The sequence below is a fragment of the Pseudorca crassidens genome, chromosome 2, assembly GCF_039906515.1.
Source record: "Pseudorca crassidens isolate mPseCra1 chromosome 2, mPseCra1.hap1, whole genome shotgun sequence".
Taxonomy (NCBI): Eukaryota; Metazoa; Chordata; class Mammalia; order Artiodactyla; family Delphinidae; genus Pseudorca; species Pseudorca crassidens.
The window spans coordinates 134,386,527-134,407,833 of NC_090297.1; the positions used below are offsets into that span (position 1 = coordinate 134,386,527).

At 35.6% G+C, this 21,307-nt stretch overlaps 1 protein-coding gene across 7 annotated transcripts in view; it reads left to right on the plus strand.

Moving 5' to 3' along the window:
- Positions 1-21,307, plus strand: part of AXDND1 (axonemal dynein light chain domain containing 1) — a 68,791-nt gene that overhangs the window by 37,629 nt on the left and 9,855 nt on the right. For 6 of the 7 annotated variants that reach the window (XM_067728777.1, XM_067728778.1, XM_067728783.1 and 3 more), the window contains 8 exons: positions 1,452-1,686; positions 2,688-2,889; positions 3,693-3,786; positions 9,097-9,296; positions 10,150-10,246; positions 14,251-14,361; positions 19,591-19,704; positions 21,150-21,254. In XM_067728777.1, the coding sequence (XP_067584878.1) occupies positions 1,452-1,686; positions 2,688-2,889; positions 3,693-3,786; positions 9,097-9,296; positions 10,150-10,246; positions 14,251-14,361; positions 19,591-19,704; positions 21,150-21,254 (1,158 nt within the window). Of the gene's footprint in view, positions 1-1,451; positions 1,687-2,687; positions 2,890-3,692; positions 3,787-9,096; positions 9,297-10,149; positions 10,247-14,250; positions 14,362-15,335; positions 15,409-19,590; positions 19,705-21,149; positions 21,255-21,307 lie in introns of those variants that run through there. The other variant, XR_010941230.1, reaches the window with a different exon arrangement.

Here is a 21,307-nt window from a genome sequence, read left to right on the forward strand (position 1 = left end):
ATTAAGTACATTCACATTGTTGTGCAACCATCACCACCATTCATGTCCAGAACTTTTTTATCTTCCTGAACTGAAACTCTACCTATTAAACAAACAATAACTCCCCATTTCCTCCTCCTCCCAGCCCCTGGCAACCACGATTCTACTTTCTGTCTTTATAAATTTGACTACTCCAGGCAACCTCATATGAATGAAATCATATAGAATTAGTCCTTTTGTGACTGACTTATTCCCTTCAGCATAATATCCATAAGGTTCATCCATGTTGCAGCATATATCGGAATTTCCTTCCTTCTTAAGGTAGAATCATATCCCATTGTATGTATATATCACACTTTGTTTATTAATAACATCTTTTTAAAAGGGTTCAAACTTTGAAAATAGGTTTCATTAATCAAATTACTATCATGTTATAGTAGTCTGACAAGGGAAAATATATGATACTGAAATCCTCCAATGTGAACATCAAACTCATGACCTAATGAAATCACATCCAGATCCCAGGAAACCATTTTCTTTTCTTTTGGAATGATTTGAGCAGAATATTCTAAGAATTGAAGATGTTTGTTGTCATATATAAAACATAGCTAGTTTAGTGACTTTTTTTTTTTTACTGTTTATCTGTTTGACATTGCATAGATAAAATTGAAAAAAATCATGCTTCTTTTTTTAGTAGGAATAATAATAATTCTCATTCATTAACTTGTCAGGCTGAAGGTGCTTTCCACATGTTGCTTTACATATTCTTCGTAGCATCCACATGAGGCAGGTTTTATAGTCCCCATCTCACAGATGTGGAAATTGAAGGTTAGAAATGTTAACTTGCCTTAGTTATCTGTAAATGGTAAATGGCTGAGTCAGAATTTGAGTCCATGTCTCTCCAATTCCAAAATTCTTACCCTTAATTGCTCTGCTACAGTGCTTCCCTATACTGATTACTGATAAGTGTGGGTGATTTGTTTCCATTATCTGAGTCATAAATAATGGCAGGCTTTATATATAGGTTGCCCTTTATTTTTTCCACAAATATTTATTGATATGTCAGATATAGCACTTGGGCTTGGGATTAAAAAGATAAATGAAAACCTATACATTCTATGAACTTTCCCAGTTTAGTGGGGATCATGTAAACAGAAATATTACATCCTTACCAAAGCAAATAGTAATTAAAAATGCTCAGCTCTGTGAGACTTAATTGCCTATCACTAATTTTTTTACCTATATAGGATTTAATATAATTATTTTCATCCCTGGTAAACTATGGGTTATCTTACAGAGTATCAAAATTGATTAAATTTAACTTTGAAAATAAAATATATGTCATATGAAGAAATGGTATGACAAATAATAATAGGATATGTAATTCCAAAATATTTAGGAGTCACCTGAGTAGACTTTGATGAAATCAGTGAATAATGTGCTTATTTCTTCATCCCCCTTTCACTCTTTAGATGTTGGCTGAAGAAAAAGACAAATTTTCTGGGGATCTTCTAATGTCAAAATATGATTGTCTCAAGATAATTAAACATTTACAGGAAAGCTGGGCAGATATTGGGCTTGGGATATTTAGTCGCCATAAAAGTATGGAGGGAAAGTTACCACCAGAGCAGAAGCACATGGAGGAAATTGTGAAAAGTACAGGAAGACTCTACAAAGAATTTGAAATAAGAATAAATGGGGATAATGGTAAGGAAAAAAAAACAATGATAATGATAATGAGATGGCTTGACAATAGAAAGCATTTTAATAGTAATTATTATTTTCAATACAATTAATATTAAAAACAAAATAATACATATAGTTTTTAAAATCAAGGAAAATAAAGCATGGAGCATCACTTTATTGAGATATAAGTCATATACAGTACAATTCATCTATTTATACAGTTCGATGATTTTTAGTATATTCACAGACATATGCAACCAGGTGGTAAATGATTTAAAATAAAAGAGGAAGTCAAAATGATGAATGAGAGTGAAATTAACAAATCATTTTGAATACTCCTGAAAGACTGAAGTTTACTGATGAAGGTAGTGAGAATATTTTCATCAAGGACAAGAAAAAGTTTGTTTTTAAATTATTTCTCTTTATATATCTCTGAGATGGGAGCATTTTCATTTCTTACTTTGCAAATGAGTTTAGACAAAAGTATAGAGAGGGTATTTTGCCATGATCTCACAGTGAATCAGTCAAAAATTAGAATCCAAACTTGATAGTTATTCAGACCAAAACTATAAACTTCATGTAAACCTGAACAATGACCGAAAAAATGACTCAAGAACTATATCTGTTCTAGTTTCTGTTATTAACTATCTTATAATCATGAAGAAGCTGTTTTTCATCATTGTCTTCTTAACAGGATAACTCAGTGAATTAATACCTTTAACAGAAACTGCAGTTCATGGTTTCTGGGTTTAATGCATTTCATTCTCAGCTGAGAAGAGAAGACAGAGTAAAAACTGTTATCAACGAAATAGTCCATCAGTCAGAAAAGCACTGATTACATAGTTTTTATTCACTAAATATTTATTTAGGAACTACTCTTTGCAAGATTCTCTGCTAGGCAAGCTGTAGGATAATAAGAAAATGGAAAAAGATATGCCCCTGCCCATGAGTATTTCATAATTTATTATTGATAGTAGACTTACAAATACTTCTAAAAGTTAATGCTTTTCTCACTTTTCCAGGTATCTCTAAAATTCTTCCAAGTTTGGTTAGTTCTCTTGAATTCTGTTCTTTCAAGTTGAAAAGGCTGCTGGAGTTTCCTGAACTGCTTCTTGAAGAATGGGAGGGACTTAATGAAAAAATTAATGAAATGAAATCTCAGTTGGATGCATCGTTAAACGTTATTGGTACTGTTCCGCAGTACATAGATGTGGATTCTGGCTCGTAAGTTCCCATAGCTCTCTGCTGGGTAGAAGGGAATCCCCACGTCTCAACTGCATTTTCTCAGTACTTCGCCTCAGCAATGGGTATTTGGGGTCAGATAAAAAACTCTGACATCCTCTTCCTCCAAGTAAGAAAGCCATCTGACTGGGAGCTGGAGGGTGAGGGAGTCCTGGGTTCTTAACTACAGCAGTCTAGGGTGGAGTTTCTGCCTCCCTGAGCTGAAAAGGGGAAGAGCGAGAGTAGTTTCGGTTCAAATACCATAGACTCTTGCCTTTCCTGCTGAATCTTCATAAATTGTCTTGAATATAAGTTTCTTCAGTTGCTGTTTGTCCTTAGAACCATTTCCAGAAGCTTTCAATGGTTTTTGTTTTGTTTTAGTAATTTTCACTAATTTCACTGGAGAGTGGGTCACCTTTTCTCCTCCCACTGTCATGTTGGAAGTTGATCTCTTGAGAGGATTTTAAAACTCATTCTTCTCATTTTGTGGCCTCAGTGGTCTAGAAGTAAATGTAAAGGGAGTGAGTGTAATAAGTCTTTACAGTAGAGGTCTAACACTGAAAGTAAGGTCTGCATTGTCCAGAGTGCCTTACACCTAACCCTCGTGAGGTTAGGAAGGCTGTCAGTGAGTAGCCATTCTACAAGATAATTCAGGGGTTTGATTCACCTTTCTCTGAGCTCTCAAACAGTTGTACACACTGAAGTTTACTAGCCCCAGCCAAATAAAACCCTTTCTTTTATCCAATAGTTACTTTCATACTCTTAAGTAAGTCACTTATCTTTATTTTACTTGCTTTTTTCTTCAGGGTACTCCAAGCACATATATTTAACATGATTCAGCAATGGCTTTTGAAGATAGGCAATGAAGTTAACAATGGTAACATGGAACTTCAGCGCCAAGTATGTACTTGTAGGAATTTGTTAGATTATTTTTTGCCTTGGCTGGGAGTTTTCTTCAAGGAAAAACCAAGTCATGCCTATCCAATTGAAGCAGGAGGTTGGGAGGGAAAAATGGGAACTTATATAATATAATTACTGAAATGATTTTCAATGGATTTTTTTAATGAATTTATTCATTTTATTTATTTATTTTTGGCTGCGTTGGGTCTTTGTTGCTATGCGCAGACTTTCCCTAGTTGTGGTGAGCGGGGGCTACTCTCCCCTGTGTGGGCTTCTCACTGCCGTGGCCTCTCCTGCTGTGGAGCACAGGCTCCAGGCATGCAGGCTTCAGCAGTTGTGGCACGCAGGCTCACTAGTTGTGGCACACGGGCCCAGTCGCTCCGCAGTACGTGGGATCTTCCCGGACCAGGGCTCGAACCTGTGTCTCCTACATTGGCAGGCAGATTCTCAACCACTGCACCACCAGGGAAACCTCAGTGGATTTTTAACTGCAGTATGTTCCTGCCTTTGGAATGAAGCTTCACAGATGATCAAAAGTTTTTGAGATCTAATTATTATCTTTACTCTTTACTCGGTATACCAAAAAAATTTTCCCTCAATAGCATTAATCATTTTAAGAATTTATGTTGGTGCCCTTGACTGGCTGAAGGAATGACAGAAACATGTTTCTAAGAAGAAAGACAAGATGCTACAATACTATTGGTCTACAGTTATTTGAACAAATAGGGAATTGTCCTGCAGTTCTGAAGAACTAAACCTGTGGAATTCTTAACTAGCACATCATGAAATAATAATTTCCAAAGGATGTCTTAGTTTTTTACATTTACTTCCACTTCCTAGTCTTAATTATAATCTAAATTTATACAGGAATCTCTTATTATAAGTAAACTTAATATGCAAATATTTTACCTTACAAAATTGATAAAATGAATTTAATTAATTTTAATATTGCTTAAATTGGGAATTTGAAAGGCAGAGATCAGCATGTTGTATGGGAATACTACTTATGAAGCATTATATCACAGTCTATGAGCACGTTGTGAACATAGAGACATCAAGAGTTGAGGAGCAAATATGTTAAGACTGGAAGTATGGATCCAGGGGATCCCCAGGCTTGGGAGAAATTTCTATGACTTAGAACACAACCAAAATTAAGAAGAAAAAGGGTAGGAGAGTGCCTCTCACATAGTGGAACTCAATAAATATTTCTCGAATGAAGTAACAAAGAACATTCCAGCATTGTTGATGTTTTATGGTGTTGCTACATTAACCCCTTCTTCGGTAAGTTTACCATTGGATACTCAGCTAACCATTGGGGATTATCTCCGGGGAATCATATTCTCAATTTTTAATATTGTGGAATTCAATTTTTATAATATAGAATTATTTAGAAAGTACCTTTATATACTTCTCATTTTTATATTTTATATACTTCTGTATTTTAACACTACAGCATTATAATATAGTTAAGCTGCCTAGAAAACTTGCAAGATTATACATTCCTTGAGGAACTGTGCGTATCCATATTAACTGGTATAAGTATTTAAAAATGGAAAAGTTTATCTTTTTTTAACCCACCATTCATTTTCCTGTCTGATCCATTTTCTTCCAGATTTTTTGGTTTTGTTTTGTTTTTTTCTTTATACCTTTACTCCATCTAATCTGTGCTGCTTGGCAGTCTAAAACAGTGATCTTCAAATATTTTTTTTGTCATGTATCTCTATCAGCAAAAAATCTTTGAACAAGTTATTTCTAAATTACTTATGAGAATTTCTCTGTTAACCTTTTTGGTACATTATAAAATAAAAACAAATAGTCAAAAGAGATGAAATGAATAATATTTAAAATAATTTTTAGTAATGGTTTTAAAAAAACTGATGTGATTGAACAGGCTTCATAATTGTTTTACAATCACAGGTTAATACTTAGTGATAAAGCCATTTGAAGTTCTGCTCCTAAGTTCAGTTTACTTTGTTACTTGTTTTTAAGGACTGTCATTGCTGAAATAATAGCTCACAAAAGAACAATGCAAATTGAAGAAGTTTATTATTGGCTGTATTTATTAAATAATGCTCATTTTTCAATTCCATCAATCAGTTATGTAAAGATTTAAAACAAATTGTTTAGTAAAATTTTCCATCTACCATAATGTCAATCAGTTGTTCTTATAAACATTAGGCAATGTAGCATTTCTTTTTTCTAACAAAAGATCCCCAACCAGTTGATACACTTTATTTGTAAGATTTTAAAAGAATTAGAAACATATTTCCAGATTTTCAAGTATATAAATTTGAGAGTTTTTAAAAGTGAGCTATATATCATTTTCAGCAACAAAATCATACCAAGATGGAAATCCTTCCAACTCTCCATTTTCAAAATGACTGCTCCATAATGTAAATTTCTTTTACTCATTGTTAAACATCAATTGTATTTTGAAGGGAAAAATTAAGTGTGATTTTTTTTTTTATATCAGCTAGGAGATGGCTGTGTTGCCACTTGCCATCCCTGAAAAGATTAGTAAATTTGAAACAAGCCGTTTTATGAAAAAACACTTAATCTTAAAGTTTCTCTTAAGAATTTTATATCAGAATCACAGTAAATCTCTGGTTTATAAATTATCATTTTCACTCTCCATCTAATTAAAGAGAATGATTCCATATCTTAGTGAAAGTGTGTTTATTTTGATTCTAATTTTAAATTCACCTATGACCTGTTGCATGACCTTGACTCTACCATTTAATCTCTCTAATATAACTATGAAATGAAGATAACACATATTTGTGTTTATTTCACAGGGGTGGTTTAAGGATTTATTAATATTTTTTGTAAGCGAAAATGAGAGTTATTTCAATGACAGTATCATCCAGGCCATTGGTATATGAAAGAACAGTTTAGAGAATTAATTAATTCTCTAAGAAGAATTAATGTAATTGAGTAGCAGCAGGGGCTTAGTGGGGAAAATATCTTTGGCTTGTGGAAAGAAGGTAGTGGTTTTTTAAACTCTTTCTCAGGAAGAGTTGCCCTTTTCCTGATGTGTTAATTCAGGTGTAAAAATACACTAATCAAGATTACTTTCGGGACTTCCCTGGTGGCACAGTGGTTAAGAATCCACCTGCCAATGCAGCGGACACGAGTTCAATCCCTGGGCCGGGAAGATCCCACATGCCACAGAGCAGCTAAGCCCATGAGTCACAACTACTGAAACTTGCACGCCTAGAGCCCGTGCTCCTCAACAAGAGAAGCCACCGCAATGAGAAGCCCGTGCAACGTAGCGAAGAGTAGCCCCCACTCGCTGCAACTGGAGAAAGCCCGTGCACAGCAATGAAGACCCAACGCAGCCAAAAATTAATAAATAAAATAAATTTATTTTTATAAAAAGATTGCTTTAGGTCGTTTATGGCCTTTTCTTTTGAGGCAGGAAGTTTGGGTTTTAGTACAAGGATAGACTACCAAGCTTCATTTTTATTCATTAATTTAACAAACATTTATTAAGCACTTTCTCCCTGCTAAGTACTGTGTGTGGTATTGAGGGATAAAATGATGGTCCATGCCTTAAAAAGACTCACAGACTAAATGAGGAGACAGATATGCAAACAATTATAATAGAGATATGTACAAAGTACTATAGCAACATAGGATAAGGAGCAAATTAAGTCCAGTGAAAGTTAAAAATTCTTCTCAAAGTAGATTATATTTAAGCCAAGAAGAACACTTAGAAACTCACCAGAGAAAGGGACTACATAGGGCATTGAAGAGAATGGTTGACGTTTGCATTTCATAAAGTTTTTTACATCTTATTTCTGGGACGCAGCCTCAGCAAAAGCCATTTGCGAAGGTTCCCAAACTTTCTCTCTTCTCAGTGCCTAAGGGTGCCCCAGTATTTTCACACTCCTAAGCCAAAAAAATTACCACACAGTCCAATTTATTATTACATAGGGAGGTTCAAACAGCTTACTAAATATTTATGTCCTAAATATTAGTATAACTTTTGGAAAAATATTATAATACGTGTTAAAATAGGTAAACAAGGAGACCATTGGACATGGCTTTAGTGCTTTTAGTAGCCTGTGTAAACAAACCAAAGCCAGAGTCGATGCACTCGAATCCAAAAAAACGAAACTCAAGGAAAACTAATTCTAAAACAGTCAGCTAGATCCTCTCGAATATGAAAAAATGAAACTCAAGAACAACTCTCATAACAGCCAGATAACTAAATTTTCCTAAATAAGGCAAACATTGAAGTTACAGCCAATTAAATAATTGCTTTGCTTTGCTTAGTGTCTCCTCTGTAGAAATCTCTGTCCTAGCTCCTACCTACAGAGTGCCTCTAACCATTTTTGGGGTTTGGCACTGCCTAATTGGAATTGTTGTTTGCCCAAAGATACTTTGTAAAATTTAATGTGTCTCAGTTTAACTTCATTGAAATAAAAAACCCTTTTATTAATTAATTAAACTTTAATTGAGGTATATTGACTTAAAATATTAGTTTCAGGTGTACAACATAGTGATTTGATATTTTTATACATTACAAAATGATCACCATGATAGATTCAGTTACCATTTGTCAAAATACAAAGTATTACAATATTATTGACTATATTCTCTACGCTACACATTATATCCCCGTGACTTATTTATTTCATGACTGGAAGTTTTTACTTCTTAATCTTCCTCATCTATTTCACTCATCTCCCCGCCTCCACTTAAAAAATCCTTTTATTCTCATTTAATCAAAATTACTTACTAATGGAATGTATATACTTCTGCACTGTAAAACCTCTCTAACCTTGAAATCAGATTGGACATTGCCATCCTCACTTCCTGTCCCACCTTGATTTTCACACAGTAATTGTTTTTAATCACACAACCACCAATAAAACCAGCTTTCAAAGATACGGTGTCATCAAAAGTGATATAGTGTATCTAAGGTTGAAACTGAATCATGTCAAATTCATGCTATGTCTGACAGGTGTCACATATCATTATTATCTCCCTCAAGAATTTAAAATCCCATGGCATCCTTGAGAGCTCACTGTGAAGCCCTGGGATGCCTTGGTGCACACTGGTGGGAACTGTGGCCTTAACTGGTTAATATGCTTCACCAAGCTAAAGAAGAGGGTAGTTTAATGTAGTATAGTGAGCAAAAGAAAGTAAGGTTACAGTAGTTGAGTAGTGATGATTTGATTTCATTAAGAATAATAGTGTTGTTGAAAATTGGACACAGGTATGATCAGTTCTGTTTTTATATGGTTTTTACTGTTCGATTTATTTTAAATGGGTCATTTGTATTATAATCATCTTTTTAAACAGATGGATGAATTGCATATACCCATGGTTCAATGGATGGTAAATTTTCTGATTTTAATGGTACCTGACTTTCCTGATCCAGATATTCTCATAAAGTTGGAGGAGGAAAGTGCTGAAAAACGTGACCTAGGAATTGCCAAGTTGGAGCTAGATGCGATTGCCCTGGCAAAAATGTTGTCCCGATATTCCATCTATTTGAGCAGGTGAAACTATCTGGTTATTTTATTACTTTCCTTTTGAAGATTAAATGTGACATAAAACGGAGGAGAAACTAAAGCAACATTGTAAATCAACTATAATAAAAATTAAGGGAAAAAAAAGCAGAGGAAAGAAGGTCAGTTAAGTAGCAGCAATAAAAGATTGTTTTAAAACCTTGAAAGAAATGCTAGTTCGGTTTTTAAACTAGCTTCAACACTGCCATGTTGGAATATGAGATTTTGGTGTTTTCTTAATGGCTTTAGAATTCCTTTGAAAACAATGTTAGCATAGGCAGGATGGGAAGTGTATATGTATGTGGGAGTGAGAATTAGTAAACAAAACAAAACAAATCACTTACTTGCATAAATAAGTTGCATCTTGCGTTTTTGCACCTACGGTGGGGGAGTAGGTATAAGTTGCATGTGTAATTCCATGCAAAGTTAAAGGTATACTTTTACATATTTCACTAAACACCAACCAAAACATCTCTTAAAAAAACAAAAACTGAAAAAAATCTTATATCTGAAAAGCTAGAAGATTCCTGTCAAATAAAGAAGATGTCTATAAAAATTGTAATTCATTAACTAGGAAGCATACTGTCACTATGATTACTTCAAATTTGGGAAGTAGCTTTTACAATCTAGCCAGTTTCCCCTTCATTTCCATTCAGTGTTACCAGTGGTCAAGAGTGACGGGAAGGGAGGGGAGGAAGAGGACAAGAGTGAGAAACCGAGCAAGAAACAAATTATTCTCTGGTCAGTCAGTAGCTTAATTATTATGGTAAACTTCCACTGTATCTGGACTTAGGAGAGGAACCAACAATAAAATGTATGTGTGCTCTTTTTTTTTTTTTTCCAGTTGTTGCAAAGAGATGGTAACAGCTATGGCTCTGAGTAAAGTAGATCACTTAGGAAAAAATCCTACTAAGGAACCTAATGAACTGGATAAGATGAAGGTAATAACTCTGTATTCCCCTTACTTTTGTTTTGTTTGTTTTAAGTAGACTTTTTAGGTTTAATTGATTTACAACAAACTGCGCGTACACCTGTAAAATAATCACTATGATTAAAAAAAGTACATATCCAACAAACTCAAAGTTTCCTTGTACCCCTTTTTAATCTCTCCTTGCAGCCTCGTCCTGTCCCGAGGCAACGTCTGATCCACTTTCTAACACCAAAGATTAGTTTTCATTTTATAAATGGAATCTTATGGAATGTAAACTTTATTTGTCTGACTTCTTTGACTAAGCATAATTATTTTGAGATTCACACATATTGTTGCTTTTATCAAAAGTTCATGCTTTTCAGTGCTGAGCAGTATTTCATTCTATGGATATACACAGTTTATTTATCAACCATTCTCTATTGATGAACGTTTGAATTGTTTCAATTTTTTTATTATTACAAGCAAAACTTCAATGCTTATCCTTGTACATGTGCATTGCTCTCATTTGTCTTAAGTAAGTATCTAGAAATGGAATGGCTAAGTCATATGGCATGTATTTTTAGCTTCTTAAGAAACTCAAACTGTCTTCCAAAGTGGTTAAACCATTTTACTTTCCTGCCAGGAGTGTATGAGAGTTCCAGTTGCTTCACATCCTCACCAACACTTGATATGGTCAGTGATTTCAATTGTAGACATTCCAATAAGTGGGTAGCGATATGCCATTGTGGTTTTAATTTGCATTTCCTTCATGATCAATGATGTTAAACATCTTTTCATGGGCTTATTTGTCATTACATCTCCTGTGGTGAAAGTTATATTTGAAAGTTGCTAAGAGGGTAGATCTTAAAAGTTCTCATCACAAGAAAAAAAATTATAACTATGTGAGGTAATGGATGTAACTATGTGAGGTAATGGATGTTACCACAACAACTGAATTTGTTGTAGTAATCATTTTGCAATACGTACATATATCAAATCATTATGTTGTACATCTTAAACTTATGCAATGTTATACATCAATAATATCGCAATAAAACTGGAAAAATGCTAGAAAAAGAAATGCAATTGTTTTATAATTTGGGTAGTGGATAATTGAGATATTTAAACCATTACAAGTGAAATAAAATTAACAAACTATTTATGGAAAAAAGGTGAAATGTCTGCTCAAATCTTTGGCCATTTATTATTGGTTTGCTTGTTTTCTTATTATTGAATTTAAGAGTTCTTTATATATTCTTGATACAAGTCCTTTATCAGATATGTGATTTAGAAATATTTTCTCTCAGTCTGTGACTTGCCGTTTCTTCTCTTAACATCTTTCAAAGAGGGGAACTTCTTAACTCTGATGAAATTCAATCTATCATTTTTTTTCTTTTATGGGTCTTGCTTTTGATGTTGTAGATAAGAAAAATTTTGTATAGTAACACCATGAAGATTTTCTCCTAGAAATATTACAGTTTTAGGTTTTGTATATTCAGATCTGTGACCCATTTTGAGTGACCCATTTTTTTTCTTATCTGGTGACAGGTATGGGTTGAAGTTCAGTTTTTGGCATTTGGATATCCAGTTGTTTTAGCACCGTTTGTTGAAAAGACTATCCTTTCTCTATTAAGATGTCTTTTCATCTTTGTTGAAAATCTATTGACCGTATACATGTGCATATTATTCTGGACATTCTGTTATGTTCTGTTGATCTTTGTGTCAACATTGTCACCATTATCAAACTGTCTTGATTACTGTAGTTTTAAAATAAGTTTTGAGATTAGGTAATGTAAATCCTCCAAATTTGTTCTTTTTCAAGTTTGACCAAGTTTGAAGAACTAAGATTTTTAAAATATAATTACTATTTGCAAAATTAACAAATGCTTTTGTTCTACACACGATAAAGTTAAAATATGCATCAGATTTTGTAGTTGGAAGGATCTTTAGGAGCAGTGGCATGATGCAGGCGCATGCTGGCTCACAAGAGCTGACCGTGCAGACCTCTTCCCAATTCCACATTCAGTGATAACATACTGAATTAATGAATACCATTGAAATTGCCATAGTGGGAGTATATACTATAGAAATCAACAAATGCTACAAATTAGGGAATCCCCCCCCACTGCCAGTGAATGTTTTTACCAGCTACCCAGTGCATAGGGGTCATCTAGAGTAAACCAACAACCTCATTTGTTTTTAATAGATGAAGACTATTAAGAGTTTACTCAAGAAGTCACAACCAATTAGTTGAACTTAGGACTAGAACCTAACACTTTCATCTCCCTTGTTTGACCCTCTTTTCTGATATGCAGTAAGACATCAACCTAACCCTTTGAATGCAGAATTTAAACTTATCAGTGACATTAACAGAGCTGTGGTAAACTTATTTTACCTATAGAGGCTTCCATTCCTTATCCATAACACAAGGGTTTGGATTTGATTTTTAAAATTTTTTGGCTCTGACATTTCACAGTAATTCCACAATTAAAAATAAGTCTAGGGTTTCCCTGGTGGCGCAGTGGTTGGGAGTCCACCTGCCAATGCAGGGGCCACGGGTTCGGGCCCTGGCCTGGGAGGATCCACATGCCGCGGAGCAACTAGGCCCGTGAGCCATGGCTGCTGAGCCTGCGCTCTGGAGCCCACGAGCCGCAAATTCTGAGCCCGCATGCCACAGCTACTGAAGCCTGTGTGCCTAGAGCCCGTGCTCCGCAACAAGGGAGGCTGCTGCAATGAGAGGCCCGCGCACCGCAATGAGGAGTAGCCTCCGCTCTCCGCAACTAGAGAAAGCCGACGTGCAGCAACAAAGCCCCAAACACAGCCAAAAATAAATCAATAAAATAAATAAATAAATAAATACGTCTAATCATGGGAAAAATGTGAGACGTATTACTGCTTTTTATGGGTTATTTCAAGGACCTAAAGTGGGTAATTATTTCACCACATGGTACAGTTTTTTTGATGGTGTGAGTGAACAGATCACCTTCCCCAGAGGAAATAATGTTTCCTAGTTCCCTCTGCTTTTTCTCACTAATAAGGAATAATGCATCTTTTAAACATTGAAACCAGATCTTAGCTGTTAGAAGATCTTGGTAAAGTAAATGTAGTTTTTCTATTCTCTTTGCAGGGATGAGACCTGCTATGGTGAAATCCTGTATCTCAATAGATAAGGGGTGAGCACCTTTTCCAAAAAAGTGCTTCAACTCTTTACTCATTCACTTTATTGGGGCAGGGGAAATAATATTTTTGTTGTGGTTAAGAGCCCTGGCCACCTGGATTAGAATTGAAGCACAGTGCATAAATGTAATATATGTGACCTTGAGCGAGATATTTAATTGCTCTATTCCTCAGTTTCCTCATCTTAAAAAATGAGGAGGACTTCCCTGGTGGCGCAGTGTTTGAGAGTCCGCCTGCCAATGCAGGGGACACGGGTTCGTGCCCCGGTCTGGGAAGATCCCACATGCCGCGGAGCGGCTGGGCCCGTGAGCCATGGCCGCTGAGCCTGCGCGTCCGGAGCCTGTGCTCCACAACGGGAGAGGCCACAACAGTGAGAGGCCCGTGTACCGCAAAAAAAAAAAAATGAGGATAGTAATAGTCTCATAATGAGGATCAAATGAGTTGATAATGCACAATACTTAGACCAGAGTCTGGCATATAATAAAGTGCCATGTAAGTGTTTGCTGTTGTTATACAATTATAGTTGACCCTGGTCAGTTGCATAACATTTATTGAGGCAAACCATTAGGCCTTAGTAAATCCAACAATCTTTCTGCATCTAGTTTTATAGCACTTCACTACTTGTCCCATTTCAACCCAGATCCCAAACGCTGTCAATAAGAGATGATATGATTTAGGTCTATATTAATAGAAAATCACTTCTGCACAAATCTTTGAACTGAACTGATACAAAGTTAATTGAATGGAGTTATATTTAGAGGAATTGTTCTTAGCAGTTCCTCAGTAGGAGTGAGTGAATAAATGAGTTGGTGTAATCTGATTTTTTCTGCTTAGTGATTATCTTTTATCTCTTTTCAGAGAGAATGTTATGAGTGGATCACCACATGCTCTCACCTCCTTTCTGGTCTCAAAGGCAGGAAAATAAAGTTACTGACACGTGAAGAAAAATGGCACCTACTTGGAGAAGAGGTATTTGCCATGTGTTAGCACTGGTCATTATTCATGCTCTTTCTGTATTTCAATAGATAAGGGTACTGTGACTTTTTCCAGTCAATGTTTTGAATCCTCATTCATTTGCTCTATGAGAAGAGAATTTTGGTTGTGACCAAGAGCATTGGCAACTCTTTTCCCTTCTAAAGAAGAGAATCATCACCCAAACGTCTCTCCTCACTTTCTTGGAGGGTGACTTTGCCTCCTACTTTATTGAGGAAAGGATGGCTTTCAGAGGGGAGTTACCTGCCACTTCCTGAGTCATAGCCTCAGACTTCTCTGCTTCTGCACGCACCCTCCCTCCTCCCTTCACACTGAAGTCTCAGTCTTCCCATCCAAGGTTATTTCTTCCTTTGAGTACTTAATCCCATGCACATTGTCTTCTTTCTTTTGTATCTTTAATGCCTTCCTCTCTATAAACATGGTCTCTCTCCCATCTGAAAAAATATACCCCTTGATATTGTCTTCTTCTTTACTACTACTTTCCCTCCTTCCTATCACAATCACTTTTCTTAAAACTCTAAAACTACTATAAAACTTAAAGTTATAGTTTATAGTTTAAGAAACTTATAGTTTCTTAAAACTATAAAACTACTATAAGGTCCCTAATGACCTTATTGCCAGATCTAGGTATCTCCAATCCCATATTTAACGTGACTTCTCTGTAGCATTTCCTGTTAACCATTCACTTTTTTGGTAATCTCTCCTTGCAAGACCAAAATTCCGTCTTTCTCCTACTTCTTTATTCCTTTTCACACTCCTTCTTTTAGTCTTTGACCTCTGCCTGCCTCTTAAATGTTGATATTCTGTCCTTGGCTTGTTTTCCCTTCTCATTCTACACTCTCCATATTACTATGTTAATCCCGTAGTTTTAACTACCTGTTTACTGAGGATCCCAAGTCAATGAATATCATGTACTTAATGGCAGTCACAAACCTTTATTTTTACTTCAGTCTCTTTGAGGAAGTTCACCTCCAGCAAAGTCTGAAGAAGCTCCCGTTGCTATCAGAGACATAAACTATACAGGTATGATCTGATGGCATATATGTCAATGCTCCTGGGTCTAAGAAGGAAGGTTCTATCTACACACTTGCAGTACTTTTATTTTACCTTTATTTAATTGATTTATTAAAAAAATTTTTTTTTTGAATTTTGGCTGCACTGCATGGCTTGTGAGAGTTCCCCGACCAGGGATTGAACCCGGGCCATAGCAGTGAAAGCTCCGTATCCAAACCACTAGACCACCAGGGAACTCCCTTATTTTACATTTAAACACCGAAGAAACACCACCTTTCTAAATTATACACCTTTAACAAATTCTCATTTTTCTTTGCTGCCCACGTCTTGGCCAGAATTATTTTGAATTAACCACTGAATCATCTCAACAACATTATACATCTTAATTACAGTACAGTTTTAGAAACTTAGTGAAATACCATAGACATGATCTTGGCTGCACATCAGATCTAGGAAAAAATTCAAAACCTATACGGAATCACAGAGACTTAAGAACAAAAAGGATTTTAAAGGTGGTTGAATTCAACCAACCATCTGATGCGTCAGTCTTAGTATAACACCTATGCTTGATCATTATGCCTATGTTTGAATATCTGAAGTGATGGAGATCTACTTTCAGAGTTAGTCCCTTCGTTTTTGGTGAACAGTGACTATTAGAACATTATTCTTTTATTGAACTAAATGATACCTGTTTCCCTGTAGCTTTTTTTCTACCTACTGGTCCTAGTTCAGTCTTCTGGGTTGATATGAAAGGGCTGATTTGTCTCCCACATTATAGTATTTCCATCTATTCTGTTACAGTATTTCTAATATTTGAAAATAGCTATATTCAACCTAAGTCTATTTCTGGGTTTTCTATTATTTTATATTTAATCTGTCTATTCACAAGGCATCACCACAATCTTTTAATTATTGAGGCTTTATGATACATTTTTAGATCTGGTAGGGCCAGCCCTTCCTCACTGATCTTTTTCAGGTGTTTTATGGCTATTCTCTCTTACTTATTCTTCTATATAATCTACCTCTAGAAAATATATGATTCTTAAAAACTGGGATGATATTAAATTTATGTATTAACTTAGAACAGACATGTTTATGCTGTTGAGCTGTTCTATGAAGTATATGAGATATAGGATGTCTACTTTTATGCCTTTCAGTACTGTTTTATAGTTTGCTCATTTTGCACGTTGCTTGTAAGGTAGGCCTGAGTATTTTATTTTATTTTTTGGTATTTTAAATAAGATCTTCTTTTCCATTATATCTTCTAATTGGTAACTGTGTATGTATTACTGATTCCTGTATTTTAATTTTATGTATGGTGACTCTACTAAATTATTTTATTGTTTCAGTAGTTTTTCAATAGATTCTTTCAGGTTCTCCAGATATGCAATCAAATCACCTATAAATAGAGATAGTTTTACCTCTTTCTTTCAATTATTATGTCTTTAATTGCTTTTTCTTGTCTGATTGCATTGAATAATTCTTCTCCTCTTTCATTCTGCCTTAACCTTTAGAGTTTTCATGAGTGAGCATCTGTTGGAGGTAAACTCAATTTTTGTTTGTCTCAAAATATCTTTATTTCACCTTCATTCTTAAATTTTTTTTTTCTGGGTATACAATTCTAGGATGATTTTTCTCTCAGCACGTATTATGATACTATTTCCACTGTTTTCTGGATTGTATTGTTACCAAATTGACAACTGAAAATCCAGCTGTCAGTTCTTTTTTTTTTTTGTGGTACGCGGGCCTCTCACTGTTGTGGCCTCTCCTGTTGCAGAGCACAGGCTCAGTGACCATGGCTTACGGACCCAGCCGCTCCGTGGCATGTGGGATCTTCCCGGACCGGGGCATGAACCCGTGTCCCCTGCATCGGCAGGAGGACTCTCAACCACTTCGCCACCAGGGAAGCCCTGTCAGTTCTTTTGAAGTTAATCCATCTCTTCCCTCTGGCTACTTTTAAGATATTCTTTTTGTCTTTGGCATTTTGTAGTTTCACTCTGATACATGTGGGTGAAGATTTTCTTTTCAAAGTTTGCTTGGGATTCTCTTGGTTTTCTGACTCTTTGGCTGGGTATCTTTCATTAGATTTAGAAAATTTTCAGTCATCATCTCTTCAATTATTGTCTCTACTATATTTGCTCTCTCCTTTCTTTCTGGAACTTTGAATGGATATATATTGGAATCTGTCCCCCATGTCTTTTAACCTTCTTTCATATTTTCTATCTCCTTGTCTCTCTGCATTGCATCCTGGATGATTTCTTCTGACTTACTTTCCAATTTACTAATTTGCTCTTCAGCTGAGTTTAATCTGCTATTAAAGCTTTCTGTTGAGTTTTAAATTTAATTGTTGAAGTTCTGTTTGGTTCTTTTTCAAGTCTGATTATTTTTGTAATCTTTCACAGTTTCGATCTCTTATTTCTTTAAAAGTGTAAGTATAACTATGTAGTCTATCTGATAATTCTAACATATATCTGTATAAGAATATTAATTACAACATTATTTATAATTGCAAAATACCAGAAACAATATAAATATTGATCAGTAGGGAATTGGTTTCATAAATTATGGTACATTCAAATAATAGGATTCTGTACAGATAAAATAGATGATTATGTAGTGAAATAAGAATCACCCACGATATGTTATTGAGAAAAGTAGATTAGGGAACATAACGTATATTATTATTTCATTTGTATGAACACGTTTATATGTATATAAAGCAGAGTAGAAGAATATTCAGCAAAGTGATAGAAGTTGTTACCTGTGAGGGTTCAGATTATTAATTTCTCTGTAGCTTTCAAATATTTTACATCAGTAGTGTGTTATCATGAAAACAAGGTATTTTCACTTTGGAAAAATATCCTAATATATTGTGAATATTTTTCTATACCATGTATATAATTTCTACAGCATAATTTTAAATTGCTATAAAATAACTTATTGTATGGTTTATACCATAATTTTTAAGTGCATTTTCCTATCTTGGGCATTGAGCTTATATCTAGCTTTGTTTTATAAACACTGCTGCAATAAACTTCTGTAGGATGGTCTTCAGTCAATATTTGTGCAGACTCCATTGAGATATTCAACACTGTTTACTCCTTCTCTCTTCTCTTTTGGCTTTCTTGGTGGCCCTCTCACATTTCTGAGACAACTTTTACCCTCCTTTGCAGGCTCCTCATTCTTCCCTGACCCTTTATGTGACTAGGTTCCTGTCCTAAGGCCTCATCCTCTAGTCATTTCACAAGTTCTTCTTTGGCGATATAATTTATTTTCTTGGCTTTAACTAAATGTAGATAACTGTTAAATCTTTACCTTTAGCCAAAATTCCTCCAATCTAAACTTCAGATCCACAAATTCAGCTACTTACTTATTTCCACTTGGCTATCCTAGTGGTGCCTCAAACTCACACAGCCTAATCTGAATTCATCTATGTTCCCAAACTTGCTTATCTAACTTTGTTCACTATCTCTGTGAATGGCATTATCATCTATGCAGTGGCCTATGTAGTGGTATATAGTGTATATACCAGGTGACATTCAAGATGCTTCCTTTCCCTAACCATCCCATATCCATTCAATCAATCACCCCACCTTCCCTTCCTTCCTCCTCTTTAAATCTACTCGCCTGTTGCTAGAGTGATTGTTTTAAAATGCAAAACAGGTCAATCGATTTATAGGTATCTCACTGCCTTCAGGATAAAATCCAATCTCCCTGGCATAATATTCTAGCCCGTCCTCTGTGATTGTGCCCCTGCCCATCTGCCTCTAAGTTTCTGTCCTCTTGAACTGCTTTTGTTCTCAGAGCCAATCATGTACAAATAACATTCTCTGCCTGGAACTCCCTTGTGCCATCTTTTTTCTCCTCACTCATCCTTCAAGAAGAAACTCAGACATTTTGTCCTCCAGGAAACCTTCCTGATTAACCCTCTCTTTCACCCCTGCCCAATACCAGATCTGGATTAAGTGCTCCTACTCTGTGACTATATGTAGCCATAGCATTTTCTTGTCCACTGAATTGTAAGCTGCTTAATGGCAGGGATTATTATTAACCTTTGTATCCTTATCACTAGCACAGTGCCCAGTTGCAAAATTAATGCTCATTAAATACTTTTGAATGGAAACATTGCTAGTATTCTGCTAAAATATTTATATCCACTAAGCTATAATATAATATTGTTTTGTCTCACAGGTTACTGTAAAAGAAGTAACTACACCTGAAACAGGCAAGCTTCTTAAAAAGGATGAAGAAAATATGGAGGATAAGAAACTTGAGGAGGAAAAGGAAGAAGAGAAAGCAGAAGAGGTAAGATTATTATTTTTTTCCTTTTCCTTTATATTTTTAAAGAATGAATATATATAGAAATAGCGCATCTGGAGTGAACTCTTCAACTTCTTTCCTTTCCTCATATAGGTTTAATCATACCTGCAGACACACTTATCTCTTTATTTTCCAAGGATAGGGTGTTCCTCTTCCTTTCTAAATTCAGCCATTTCTCACTAGCCTCATTCACCTATACTACTGTTAGCTACACAGTCTACCTCTCACCCTGATGCTGTTTCTTTATCCCTTCATTGCCATATTTTTCAAATAGTTGTTTAAACTCCTTGTCTCCACTTCTTCAGCTCCCATTCTGAGCTGCCTTTTCTCACTCCCCCCAGGCCATCCACACCTCTCTTCTCCTTATCCTGTCTCCACCCCTGCTGTGGCATTAGTAGTAAAAACAACCCTTCTTGGGGCATCTGTAATAATAATAGTAATGAAAATACAATGGTAACTACTGATAATGGTGTGCCTACCATGACCTATATGCTTTGCACATGTTAACTCTTATCTATACAACACAACCTCAAGGTAAATATTATTGCCCCCATTTTACAGATAAGAAAACTGAAGCTCAGAAAGGTTGACTGACTTACTGAAAATCATATAGCTATAAATTGCAGAACCAGCATTCAAACCTAGTTCAGTCTGGCATAAGAGCCCTTGCTAATTCCTGGGTGGACTACTATTGTCTTTAGCTTTCAGAACCCATGATCACTCTCCATTTTGTCTTAACTTACTTCCCTGGGGTGTTTCTTCTGTGAGTAGTTTAAATGTTGGCATGACCCCAGGCTGTGACATAGATCCTCTACTCACTCTACATGCAGTACAACAGAACAAAAATATTATATAACACCGAAGCCTCTTTTCACCAGCATTTTCTGTTTTACTTCTGGTACAGTGCTTGGCATATAAAAGGCAAAATAAATGGAAAATATTATTTTTTGGCCACTAAGTCTGTCATACCTTTTAAATCCCCTCCTTCCCTTCTTCTGTGGCCTTAGTTCAGGCCCTTTTCTCTCTATTTTACAAACTCCTATTCAAATATCATTTTCTCTGTAAAAAAATCCCTGAGTGTCTAGACAATGCAGGGCCCTTTTCTGGGTGCACATAGCTCTCGGAACACACCTCTATGCTAAAAGTAATCATGTAGACCATAATTATTTTATTGCTTATCTCTCCCACTGTTCTGTGAGTTCCTGAGGTCCGGAAGAAATCCTCTTTGTTTTTCTGTTATCTCTCCTTGTCCCCATTTCCCCATCCCCACTAATTTCTCCCACAGTGTTTCCTGTAAGTTTTCAAAAATGCTTGTTGAATGATTAAAGCAAATGGAAAACGAAAGCTTCAGACATGGTGCCAGGCAACTTGCCAGGCCACCGTGTCACACACCAGCTCACTAACACGTCCGTGGTATTTCTGTGCCCTAGAAACCTTCAACATCTACAGAGAAGGAAAAACTCATTCGAGTCATTGGAGTAGACGGAAATGTCCATTCCCAACCTCTGTTTGGAACAGATGTATTGTCTTCTTGGGTATGTAGCTGAAACTCAACTAGGAAATTCAAAACTAGAGAAAAAAATAACTA